Source organism: Hakea prostrata, chromosome 2 (assembly GCF_041222555.1).
Source record: "Hakea prostrata isolate BN-2017 chromosome 2, UWA_Hpros_2, whole genome shotgun sequence".
Taxonomy (NCBI): domain Eukaryota; kingdom Viridiplantae; phylum Streptophyta; class Magnoliopsida; order Proteales; family Proteaceae; genus Hakea; species Hakea prostrata.
Genome location: NC_142601.1, coordinates 687,827 through 701,774, shown reverse-complemented (window position 1 = coordinate 701,774; position 13,948 = coordinate 687,827). Strand labels below are relative to the sequence as shown.

Sequence of the window (13,948 nt, the reverse complement as noted above, 5' to 3'; positions counted from 1 at the left end):
ATGGAACACCGTTGCGGCAAAGACCACCAGCAGAGTAGGAAAACAGAGTGGAAATGTTGTAGGAGTTTAGGTGTTGGGTTGTGTAGGCAATACGGGGGAAGAATGCTGAAGAGTGGTGGGCGAGGGGATTCAGTGGTGCTCAGGCGGGGGCAGCGTCGTGGCGGAGAAGAGAAGAAGATGAAAGAGAAGATGCAGAGGCTGAAGAGAAGTTTGTTTAGGTTTGGGTTTGTGGTGGGGTTTGGCTTCAAATGGGTTGGTTTAGTGGTTGGGTGTTTTTGTGGTTTAAAATGGGTTTGGGTCAGTATGGGGTTGCATTGGGTTGGGAGTGGTTTAGAGGTGTGGGAGTCATGGTTTGGCTGGGTTAAAGAGAAAATCGGGTCGGGTTGAAGCGGTTGGTCCCTGCTGTGGCGTTGCTGCAGCATGGCTATAACATCGGTCAGAGAATACATTCCTGTAACTTTAAAACAAACTTTGCTGTATCTTTGCTGTAGCAAATAGTGAATTTTCCTAGGCAAATGACAAATGCTCTGTTCAGCAGTTTACGCTACTGCTAAAAGTTGCAAAACACCCACTCATCCTCTTGTGTGTTCCCCACACTCCCTGCAAGTCAAAATACATGTTATCTAGTCATCTTTCATTTTTTTACTATCAAGTTAAAATTAAGACAAAATTGTAAACTATCCATTAACTTATTAAACAACTACTTGATTAATGACCAACAACATAACAAAAAAAAAAGAAGGGTTGCCTCCCTTTTTATGCATCTTGAAGGATGATTGAGGATTTGTTATGCCCCAATAATGCTTGCTCTGCTGCCCATTCACCAGAAATCGCTTGTTAGAGCTTCCTTTTTACAACTCCACTGCTCTATGTGGAAAAACAGTCACTACTTTAAATGGGCTTGACCATCTAGATTTCAGCTTCCCTAGGGATAGTTTAAGCCTTGAGTTGAACAGTAAAACTTGCTGGCCTGGTTCAAATACCCTATTCAAAATTTTTCAATCATGCCATTTTTTAATTTTCTCCTTATAGAGCTTGTCATTCTTATATGCTTGAAGTCTGAATTCATCAAGTTGATTGAGCTGTAACATTCTCTTTTCACCAGCTAAAGTAGATTCAAAATTGAGTTCCTTGATTGCCCAATATGCTTTATACTCTAGTTCCAAGGGTAGATGGCAAGCATTTCCAAACACTAGTTGATGTGGTGACATTCCAAAGGGAGTTATGCAAGCAGTTCGGTAAGCCCAAAGGGAGTCATCCAACCTTATAGACCTATCCTTCCTTGTAGGCAAACTGTTTTCTCCAAAATCAACTTGATCTGCCTATTAGTAACTTCAACTTGTCCATTTGTTTGGGGATGATAGCTTGAGGCAACCTTATGACGAATCCCATACTTAGACAATAAAGCTCCAAAATACTTATTACAAAAATGTGAACCTTCATCACTGATTATAGCTCTTGATGTACCAAATCTAGTGAAGATGTTCTTCTTCATGAATTGAATAACCACTTTGGCATCATTGGTTGGACAAGCAACAGCCTCCACCCACTTGGACACATAGTCCACTGCTACTAGAATGTATAGATTGCCATATGAAGGAATAAAAGGCCCCATGAAATCAATTCCCCAAACATCAAACAAATCTACTTCCAAGATATTAGTTAAAGGCATTTCATTCCTTTTGGAGATGTTTCCCACTCTTTGGCATCTGTCACATTTTTGAATAAATTGATGGGCATCTTTGAACATACTTGGCCAATAAAACCCTGATTGCAAGACCTTTGCAGCAGTCTTATCACCTTGGTAATGTCCACCATGATATCATGACATTGCCTCAACACGTCCTCTATTTCTACCTCAGGGATACAATGCCTCAACATCTGATCTGCACATTGCTTGAATAAGAATGGTTCATCCCAGAAGTACCTTTTAACCTCATGTAAGAATTTATTCTTTTGTTGGGTATTCATTCTAGGAGGTAAAAGTCCGCTGGCCAAATAATTAGCAAAATCAGCATATCAAGGTGTTTATGAAAGGGAGGTAGCAAAGAGTTGTACATCAGGGAAAATTTCTCTAATTTTGAATTCAGCCTCTTGGTTTGGATTTTCCAAACGAGAAAGATGGTCAGCCACTTGATTCTCAATCCCCTTTCTATCTTTTATCTCCAAATTGAACTCTTGAAGCAATAGGATCCATCTAATTAGCCTTGGTTTAGCATCCTTCTTTTGTACCAAAAATTTTATAGTTGAATGATCTGTGAACACAATAACCTTTTCTCCCACTAGATAAGCCCTAAACTTGTCAAATGCAAACACAACTACCAAGAGTTCTTTTTCAATGACAGTATAATTTAATTGTGCTCCCGATAAAGTTTGACTAGCATAATAGATTGAATGGAATACCTTATTCTTGCGCTGTCCCAAAATTGCTCCTACAGCCCAATCATTGGCATCGCACATGACCTCAAAAGAAATGGACCAATCTGGTGCCACAATGATTGGTGTGGAGATTAGCCTCTTCTTCAACTCTAAAAATGTTGTCATACATGCTTCATCAAAGCTGAACTGACTCTCCTTTTCAAGCAAGCTACACAATAGTTTAGTTATTTGAGAAAAGTCTTTTATGAACCTTCTATAAAACCCAGCATGGCCAAGAAAACTTTTTATCCCTTTTACATTTGATGGCGGTGACAATTTTTCTATTATAGCAACTTTGGCTTTATCAACTTCTAGACCATGTTTGGAAACCTTATGCCGAAGAACAATCTCTTCTTTAACCATAAAATGACATTTTTCCCAGTTGAGGACTATGTTGGTTTTCTCACATCTCTTTAAAACTTTTGACAAGTTAGTGAGGCATTCAACATATGTTTCTCCAAAAACAGAAAAATCATCTATAAACACCTCGACAAATTTTTCCACCATATCAATGAAAATAGCCATCATACACCGTTGGAAAGTGGCGGGGGCATTACATATACCAAATGGCATTCTTTTAAAGGCAAATGTGCCATAAGGGCAAGTAAAAGTGGTCTAATGTTGATCTTCAGGAGCAATGGCTATTTGATTGTAACTTGAGTATCCATCTAAGAAGTAATAATACTCCTTTCCAGCCAATCTATCAAGCATCTGATCAATGAAGGGAAGAGGGAAATGATATTTTCTTTTAGCTTTGTTGACCTTTCTATAGTCCATACATATTTTCCACCCACTCACTATCCTTGTAGGTATCAGCTCCTTGTTATCATTCTCCACAACCGTCATTCCTCCTTTCTTGGGGACACATTGCATTGGGTTCACCCACTTGCTATCTGAAATTGGATATACTACCCCAGCATCTAGCCATTTAATGATTTCCTTTTTTACCACTTCCTTCATTATTGGATTTAGCTTCCTTTGCTGCTCCACAAAATTATTACAGCAATCCTCCAGCAGAATTTTATGCATGCATATTGATGGGCTGGTTCCCTTAATATCTGATATGGTCCATCCTAATGCTTTGTTGTATTTCTTCAGCACTTTAAGTAGCATATCCTCTTGCTTCTCTGTTAGCACTGCAGAAATGATAACAGGGAGAGTCTTGGCTTCACCCAAATAGGCATACTGAAGGTGTTTTGGAAGAAGTTTCAATTCTAACATAGGTGGCTCTTCAATCGATGGTTTAGGGGATTTAGTTTCAAATTCAGATAATCCAAGAGGCTCAAATTGACTCCCTCTAAATGCCTCAGCTGGTCTTGCCTCTAACCAAGCCATGTATCTATTTGCTTCATCATTTACTTGTTCAATTTCTGATGCCAATAAAAGCTTTAGTCTTTAATGCACTCTTTCTTAAACTCTTTTAGAACCAACTCTTCAATGGCATCTACATTTGAACATTGCTATATCGCATTTGGAGATTTCATTGCCTTGAGAACATTGAAAGTGACTTGCTCTCCATTTACCCTCATAGTCAATTCTCCATTATGTACATCAATCAATGTCTTCCTCGTCGCCAAGAAGGGTCTTCCAAGAATAATGGGCACATCTTTATCGGCTTCAAAATCAAGAACAATGAAGTTAGCAGGGAAGATGAATTTATCTACTCTTACCAACACATCTTCAATTTTTCCTTCAGGATGAGCTAAAGATCAACTGTAGTGTTACTGTAGTTGGTCTTGCTTCTCCAACACCAAGCTTCTTGGAATTGACATTGGCATAAGGTTAATGCTTGCTCCAAGATCACAGAGAGCTCTCCCAATATAATTATCTCCAATAGCACAAGGGATGGTGAAACTTCCAAGATCTTTTAGATTTGGAGGGAGCTTGTTCAGCAAGAAGGCACTACTCTCTTATGTCATTGCCACTGTTTCAAACTCTCCAAATCTCTTTTTCTTTGAAAGGACGTCTTTCATGAATTTCACGTAATTTGACATTTATTCAAGTGCTTCTACCAATTGTATATTAATATGCAGCTGCTTCAAAACATCTAAGAATTTCTTAAATTGATGGTCTTACTGCTGCTTATGAAATCTTTGAAGAAAAGGTGGTGGGTTAATACTCTGTTTTTTTGGGAAACTTTGTTGCAGTGATGCTGTGGCATTCTGTTCAGAACTCTGTTTTTCAAAACAGTGTGTTCCTTTTGAATAGTAACCGTATCTTCCTTCTCCCTTTTTTCTTGGATAGAAATAGGCTTCTTCTATTGGCTAGACTTTGAGTGAGGTTGCTCTAGAGGTTTTCCACTTCTTAATGTAAATACTTTACAATGCTCTTTGCCTTCACGCCTAGGATTTTCTGTGTCACTTGGCAATGATCCTTGAGGTCGATTGCTTAAATCACTAGCTAGTTGTCCTACTTGATTCTCCAGATTCCTCAATGAAGATGCTTGACTTTGAATAATTGCATAGTTCTTTGCCATATACTCCTTTAATAGAATCTTTATTGATGAAGAGGGTTCCATAGGCTGAGTCTTCACTTGCTGTTGAGCACTTGGAAGATGATGAGGTCGAGTTGGGATGGAAGATGGACCAACATTTTTTTCCTTGAGCATTCCAAGAAAAATTAGGGTGCTACCTCCAACCAGGATTATAGGTGTTGGAATATGGGTTATTGGCTTTGTTGAAATTACCAACATAGTAGGCAGATTCTAGGTTGGATGGACAACTATCAAAGAAATGCTCCCCTCCACAATATGTGCAAGAGATTACTGTATTTTGTTGTGTTTGTACAGCTGCAACAAGGTTCACTGATTTTAGCACACTAGTTAAGGAGGACGCTTGTGCTGTTAAGGCTGTCATTGCATCCAACTCATAAATCCATACTACTCTCTTATTTACAGCTGGTCTCTCAGCTGGCCATTGGTAGTTGTTGTTGGCCATTCTCTCCAAAATCTCATAAGCTTCATTGTAAGACTTAGCCAATATAGTCCCATTCGCTGAAGCATCCACTATGGAACGAGTTTGTCCATTTAAACCATTGACCATTGTAGAACGTCTCCATTTGAATCCAATGAGGAATTCCATGGTGAGGACATTTATGCAAGAGCTCCTTAAATCTTTCCCACGCCTTATGCAAAGATTCACCATCCAATTGTTGAAAACCAGTGATATCATTCCTGAGCTTGGCATTCTTTGTTGGAGGGAAGTACTTCATCAAGAACTTCTCTACTAAATCATTCCATGTGGCTACGAACTGTGGAAGTAAAGAGTTCAACCATGCTCTTGCACTATCCCTCAACGAATACGGGAATAATTTAAGTCTCAAGGCTTCTTCAGTTGCTCCAGGTATCTTGAAAGAATCACTCACCTCCATAAAGAGTCTAAGATGGAGGTGAGGATCTTCTGTTGGCATCCCACTAAATTGTCCCACAGTTTGGAGTACTTGGAACATCACAGGCTTAAGTTTAAAATGTAGTGCTTGGATTTCTAGCCTTATTATGCTTGGATTCAGCTCATGCAACATTGGTACAACATAAGTTCTAATGGCCCTATCTCTGTCATCACCTTCACCTGCCAAATTATTCTCATTATTATTCACCCCATTTCTTGCTGCTTCAACCATTGTTTGAACTACTACTAAACCTCGCTGCTCCCTTCTTTTAGCTTGAAATGTCCTTTTGATTTCTAAGTCAAAGGGTATCAACTCTTGATGAGGCTACTTATTCATACAAGGGTCAAAGCACCTAAGAATAAAAGAAAACTAATATCAAAGTAAAGAAATGTTGTAAATAAACTAGAAATTACTTCTACACCGATTATCAATGACAAAATTCCCCGGCGCCAAAAACTTGTTTGTTTGTGTCTAAAAAAATGCTATGCAAGTGCACATGTCGCAATCAAGTAGTAAATAATAAGTAGAGTATCGATCCCATGAAGAATTTTATCGTTAACTATCAATGTAAAAGAAAGGATAATTTAAACAAGATTAACAAAAGTACTTTGTGATTAAGGAACTAATTAAACTAAATATAGTAAATGAAAAATATGCAATAGAAGGAACTATAATAAATGGTAAGAATGTTGGGAATCAATTTCCCCTCCCCTGAATTTGACTGTCAAAACTACAGCAACGCTGCAGCACAAGGTATATCAAAGAACCTGGAACACAATTGCATACGGGTATCTTCCAATCCACATATGCATTAACATCCTATTTCAAAACCTCATATTCCTATGGAGAATTGAATTGAGGATGCATATTACGCCAGAGTTCCAATATTGATTACATGAGGTAGGTGAGTATTTCTACCCCACCCACTAATTAGCTAAACCCAAATAAGGATTAAGCTAACTCACGCCATTTAACATTTATCTAGGTCTAATTAACTTTTCAATTAACTAAAACCATAGCATTCACTCACGGATGATCAGTCAATAAATGAAATTACTCATAAACTAACATGCTGAATACATTGATAATAGACTGTGCTACAGCAGAGCTACAGAAAACGGGATAATTACAGCTTAAATCACAAGTTCGGGTACTCTTATCATCCCAACACAATAAGAGCTTAGCTCATATTAAAGTTCAAAGGCAGAGAAATATATGCAGTTATTAATACAGTTCAACTAGAATATGAAGAATTAAGAATTATAAAACCAAATAGAAAACTCGGAGATGCTTCCACACTGCTCTAGCTTCCTAATCTCCAGCAGGTCTTCTTCATGCATGAGCTCAGCTTTTTCTTCTCTCCGGTCCTCCTTTGTTTCTTCCTCTTGCTGTCCTCTTATCACTCATCCGCCTCCCTTCTCATTTTCCCAAACTTTCCTCAAATGATAGGGTAGAAAATGGGCTGTAGGATTAGAACCTTTCCTCTGGTATCAAGGGCTGAGATCCTTCACGTGGTGACAAGAAGAATGTCTAATTAGTTAACCCCTTTACAGTCATTTCACTAGGTGGTACTACTTGAGTTCAATCTGGGAATATTTTGCTACATAATGCTGCGGCATCTTTACATCAAATTGAGAAGACATGTTCTTTGTTCCTCTTCTACGTTTCATGTCATATCTTCATTTATGATTCTTTTCCTACAAGACCAAGAGAAAGAGGGCTGATCAATTCCATCCATTAATTCAAGAGAAATTCATGCATGAATGACATAAAAGACCTTTACAAAATTTAAAACACTAAGACTCGCTAAAACGAAATTTAATAACAATTAACACTAAAACAAAGATAAAATACTCTTAAATCAAGCTATCTCAAGTATAAAATTACTAGAATTAATTCTATTTCATAGAGTTATCACAGGTGCCACAAGGTCAGTGAGAAAGGGGGGGGGGGGGACAAGGAAAGTGACATGATGAGAGAGAACAGGGGACATGGAGGCCAAGCTGCCAGATTGCTGCCAGTGGCGGTAGGGGAATACTGGCCGGAGAGAAGGGGGATCCAAAAAGGCAGAAGGAGAAACGACAGAAGGGGAAGGGGCTGAATTGAACCAAGGAGAAGAAGAGAGGGAGGGGTTGGGACGAGACCGATAGCGATAGCGAGAGGAGAAGGGAGCTCGTTGCAGCGTTAGTAGCAGGGGTGGCTGGAGGTGATATAAGGGAGGGTAGGGTAGCAGGGGAGTCATCCGCTAACAAAGTAGCAAAGCAGTTAGCATTAGAAGGGAGTTCCGACCCAGATTGGAAGTTTGAATGTCGAGAACTCCATCGGGACAGAAAGCAATGAGGTGGCCATCTTCAACAGCAAGGGGGATGAAACGCATTGGGATCCCAGCTCTAGAGGGATTGGAAAGTGAAGAAAACAGAGAGGTCCATGGAGCAGGAGGGGTGGGGGAAGGAGAAGTGATAGGCAGGGGGAGAGCAGGTTGCCGGAGGTTGGGAACTGGATGAGGAGGGGAGGGATCCACCACTGTCAACTACATTTCATCATGTTCAGGCTAACATTATCCTACAATTTCACCTTTCTAACCCCTGAAAAAGAAAATCTTGTTACACTACTTGTGGAACTTGATCCCTCCTTGCTGGATCTAAAGACAATCATGAAAAAATGTTCCACCTTTCTAACCCCTGAAAAGGATAATCTTGTTTCACTACTTGTGGAACTTAATCGTTGCTTGCTTGACGTTAAGACAATCATGAAAAAATGGGGGGCTGCAATCATTTTCTGCCATAACAACATATTGTGCTCTCGGGAGTCCCAGGGTAGCTGGTTGACTGAGTGAATATAAATGCACAGGTATTCTTCCAAATGCCAGAGGGCATATTTAATAGATTCTGTCATTTCATCTGAGGAATGATTCACCAAATGACTGATCAAGGAATTAGAAGGTGCAGACAATTAGGTTGGGGGTTATTTAGTGAGTTCACAATTGAATATTGGATGAGACAAGGTGAGAGTTGAACTAAGTGTACATAATTGAATATTTAGTGGGTGCAAATTGATCTATTCAAAAGGTTGATGTACCAGTTCCTATCGCTTCTGGAGATTGGAGGACCTCTTTAGTTAATCATTGTTTAAAGTGCTTAATTGCTTATGCTGTCCCCTGGTTGTTGCCTTGTTGGTAAGTCTTAATTTACTGAGTTGACTTTTCAGGTGAAAGCAAAAGTCATCACCATTGAAGCTGCACAAATTAAAAAAGGCATTGTAGATCTGGTGAATATACACAATGTTAGGAAGCTTGTGATGGGGGCACCGCCAGATAAGTAAGTGTGCTCATCTTGGTCTAACTTAGTTGAAAAGCAAGTGATCTTTTGTCTTATCTTAGCTTTCTTGCCTTTTAATTTAGTTCTTGGTCCAGTGATGTTGTAGATAACCTTTGACTGAATGCTGAAAGCCTGCAATTTCAGAACATGACATATTTATGTATCTTCCAAGAAGGTTGAAACTCTATTTTCCGGGCTCAATGTCAGTGCATAAATGCACAGCACTAAGCTGAATATGGCCATAATTGAACTGAGTGGTCGAGGTCGAAATCTCGACCACTCATTTTGCATTTTTTTTTGGTTACAAGTAGGTATGGCTGAAAAAATATAAAAATAAAACATAGAATCGGGTGGTCGAGATTTCGACCTGGATCATTCATTCGATTGTGGCTGTACGCAGCACTGAAGCTCTTTGCCTATTTCTGGCTAGAAGAGCTTTTTTATTTTAAACATTAATTGCCTGAGTTGGTACTGGCCTTTATTATTGAGTGACAGGTAGGAGGTTCAATATTAAGGTTAGTAATTCATAATTCACCTAGGCATTTAAAATGCACCTCCATTTCTGTCCTGCTGGATCCTGATAATTGACTTGACACGACTTTGATGCTGTGTAGCTGTATCACATAGATGGGGATGGGGATGGTGATATATATATATATATATATCGTTTTTATTATGATTAGATAGAATAATACGAAGTACATTTATCTTGTGGTAATGCATTATTTGGCTAAATATTCTTTAATTCTATTTGTTTTTAACAACTATGTGTTTTAAAGATTTAGAGAAAAGGAAAAGAGGGAGATAATGGAGTAAAGTATTAGAAGGTTGTGCTCCTATTATTTCTTAAAATTAATAAATAAAAATGATTTTTTTTGTAAACACAGTATATTTGCTCCTTTTCATATTAAAATGGATATGTACATCCAATCGTAATAGTGTTACAATTCAACCTAACTATACATACCTTTGCATTTAGAATCCTTGCTGTCCTGTCATTCCAAACCCTAAATTACAGCCCAACCCCTTCATAGGACACCCAATAACCTTTGGTTACAACATCAGGCCCTCCCCACCCTTCAAACCCTAGAATTTGGTCTTCCCCTCTTGCACAATTCAAGAAACGTAAACAGAAAATTCAGGAAGTTCAAGATTAGAAGAAACCCATTCAATTCTAGATCCCTTCCAACCTAGCCGCAAGCCATAACCCTAAAACTTCCCAGCCTCAAGTTCCCAAAACCCTAATTTTCCCTAACTCCAACCCATAAAACCCTAGAATTATTGCTGTGATTTATATTAGTTGGCCTAAAATTTATCCTTCCTCCTTGGTTTACATCACAAGGTCTTATCGTATGACCTGTACAAGGACTAATTTAGAACTCCTAATTAGAGACAAGCTTCTAATAAGAGAAACCATGTTAGGACCCTAGGGATGAGGCCTTGTGGAATGAGGGTTAGTTAGGGTTATTTGAGATAATAAATAGAGGGAAAGAGGGAAGAGAGGGGAATCGAATTTTGGAGAGTCTTGTGGGCAGCCGTAGGCTGAGGGAACACCGTGAGGTGTGGGGGGTGATTGGCACCATAGAAACCAGTGTTATCTTGTTATTTCTTGCATTCTTGTATGAATTTTTGGGAAATATTATTAGGGTTTCATCAATTGGTATCAGAGCTGTAACGATCCAGGGAGGTGATGGCACTGCCTTCGTTTTCTGGTGAAGGAGGAGTTCAAAGATGGATTTTAGAGGTTCTTCTCTTCTGCTGGGAGAACCAAATCGAGGAAGAGCAGTGGTTGGGTAGCGATCCAACATCTGGAAGGAGAGGCACTTGACTGGGTCTATCACAAGAATTGGACGGCATTTTCTTGGACGGGATTCAAAGAAGCCCTGAGGTGTGAGTTTAGCGACGGGAGACAACCGACATCAAATTTGGAGATGGACAACAACCAAGTTGAGAAGTATCGAATGAAGGATGAAGTACTGCCGGCTACGGAAGTCACGCATCACCAAACGTGGAGCAAAAAGATGAAGATAGGATTGAGTGAAGATACCTACCGGACCAGAGTGGAGGAGCAAAATTTTTGCTATAAAATCGAGATGCAGTGAAGTGAAGAAGCATAGAAGGAGGCCAGGTACAATCGACGGCAAGTTGCAGGCGGCCAAAAATTCTATTCGCAGGAAAGGAAGAAGACGGTGGAGTTTTAGGGTTTTTGAGGTTGGTTCAGCTCAACCCAAACCGGTCAATCAGTTTGGTTCAAACATTAAGGGCCAAAGAGCTTCTAATTCGGGCTCAATTCAAGTATGCTTAGAATCAGATTTAGAGCCCAAGAGATCCAAGTTCAAAGATTGGGCCGTACGTTTTCCTAAGAAACCCCCTTGGGCCCAGCCCATTCCATTAATCCCCAGCCCATCGTATTTCATTAACTCAATATCCAACCCATATTTGTTAACCCATGATTGTAAGTGTTCATGTCTAGCCCATCTAATTGAATTATTTTGGGCCCATTACAGTTTCATAACCCAAAACCCAATCCCTACAATCAAACCAACGATCAGCCCAGTACTCTTCACCCATGGGTTTAAGTATTTGGACCTTGCTCCTTTGCATCATCACTCATGGGCCTGGCCCATTTCGTATACCCAAAATCCAAGCCTTTTCAGCATTACTTTAAACCCAAATAATTCAAACGGGTCAAAACCCAAACCCAAACCAAGCCTGAACCAAGAACTTGCCAAAAAATGGTCCAACCGAACCAACAAGTTGGGGAACCATCGTCTTCAACCTCTGAACTTCAGAATAGAAAGGGAGGTGGCAACGCTGGGGCTGCAGCGACTGAGGAAAATCCATCATCTTCCAACAGCTGCACGCAGGCTCCTTGAGATGCAGCGGTGCGATGGGGATTAATTTCGTTGCAGACAAAAAAAAAAAAAAAAAAAAAAACGCTCCAAGTCTGATTTTGAGCAGTGGGTGTGTTATTCAGCCTGGGAGGACGATATTGAATTACTACGGTTATGCGGCACCATCATACGACTAAACTTCAACAATTCCATCACCTTGGGGACAAGGTGATTTTTGAGGGGTCGGTAGTGTTAGGACCCTAGGGATGAGGCCTTGTGGAATGAGGGTTAGTTAGGGTTATTTGAGATAATAAATAGAGGGAAGAGAGGGGAATCGAATTTTGGAGAGTCTTGTGGGCAGCCGTAGGCTGAAGGAACACCGTGAGGTGTGGGGGGTGACTAGCACCATAGAAACCAGTGTTATCTTGTTATTTATTGCATTCTTGTATGAATTTTTGGGAAATATTATTAGGGTTTCATCAAACCACATACCAAATATACCCCTCACATGGCAGAATTTTCTGCCCTGACCTATATAGTGGGCTCAAAAAAAAGCAATTAAAGTAGAAACTAGCAATTAAAACTGAAAATAAAGCAGCTGGACATCAACTCTAGGTGGCTTCCTAGGCCCTCCATTCAGTTTTGGACTGGGAGGGCTTGGATACTTCATTAAGTGCTCCCATTTCCCCTATTGTTGCTTACTTCCATATTAAGTCTGCTACTGCATCTTGCCAAGTCTGAGGAAGTGAGATACGAGACAAGGAATACATGAAAGCTCAATAGGATGGAGAAAGAGAGTCATAAGATTCAACATTAGAATTGGGATTTTGTGTTTACAATCTCTTCCCTTAACAAATAGCAATAGGTAAGTCTGAATGATCGCTATCAAGAGGGAAAGAGTTACCTGATCTAGATGGAGAATTAGGCTGCGGACTCGGAGTCTAGGGAAGCAGTTGGCTTGTGGTGGTAGCTGCGGTTCAGCTTCTTCCATGATAGTTGCTGGCCTCTTATGGAAATATACGTTCCATTTTTCCTATTAATGTTTCTGCCTACATGAGGTGTAAGAGGAGTGAGAGGCTATGACTATCAAGGGGAACAATCATCGGCATCTCATCACTAGGAGACACCCCCTGAAGAGGGGCTGAGAGAGGAATGTAAAGAGCATACTCATGGAATAGAACACCCATAGTGGCAAAGGTATGGTGATTGGCAAGAAGGTGGGTGTTAGCACTTATAGCCCTTCTTGAGTAGCGAGTAGCTAAATACCCAATAAAAATAAAAAATCTAGTGTAGGCTACAAGGGTCAAGCTTATTGGGAAGGTGATGGTTATTGAGCATATGCACCCAAAGACCTTTGGAGGAATAAGGAATCTGGATCATAGATTGAAAACATCCTAGAGATTTGAATCTCAAAATACAAGATGCATACAGTTAGGGCTTGTATGTGAATGAGCACTGCCATGTTGCATTTATAAGAAGACTTACTGGAAATTACAAGTAGGTCCACAAACTAACCAGAATTACATAGAAACCCAAGCTAACATTTGACACACATTTTGACTGGTCTGAGCAATAATCTGGTCAATCAACCCCGTCACCTGGTGTCTGTCATTAGTCATTGCCAGCATATACAACCTGTCTATCATCCCTCTATCCTTCATCATTGAATCTCCATAAGAGGAACCCCATAAAATTCAAACCCAGTGCTGAAGGCTTCCACACAAATAGAGTCTCCACCCGGGGGGGGTTGTTGTACCAATTTCCTATGCAATCTTTCCCCAGCAATTTATACTGAGAGGCTATTCTGTGAGAAACCCCATAATCTTCTCAATTCAAGTCCCAGACTGCCTTGTCAATAACAAGAAGCACCAGCCATGCTGTTTAGTTGCTTTTGATCAATAACAGAACCAATCTGTAGTCCATTAATCCCTATTTCCTCACATCGTGACATATTTTCACCATTCTCTGTCACGCTATAATAGGATTGTAAAC

The 13,948-nt window shown here is 39.9% G+C and overlaps 1 protein-coding gene and 1 non-coding gene across 2 annotated transcripts in view; both read left to right on the top strand.

The window, feature by feature from the left end:
- The window catches only part of LOC149023161 (U-box domain-containing protein 33-like), a 28,243-nt gene that overhangs the window by 8,426 nt on the left and 5,869 nt on the right, over positions 1 to 13,948 (top strand). The window contains exon 3 of the mRNA XM_089143716.1: positions 9,013 to 9,122. Coding sequence (XP_088999842.1) covers positions 9,013 to 9,122 — 110 coding nt within the window. The remainder of the gene's footprint in view (positions 1 to 9,012; positions 9,123 to 13,948) is intronic.
- Positions 5,492 to 5,598, top strand: LOC149023162 (small nucleolar RNA R71). Its single transcript, XR_016171872.1, has one exon. It is a non-coding gene; the product is annotated as a small nucleolar RNA R71 (small nucleolar RNA).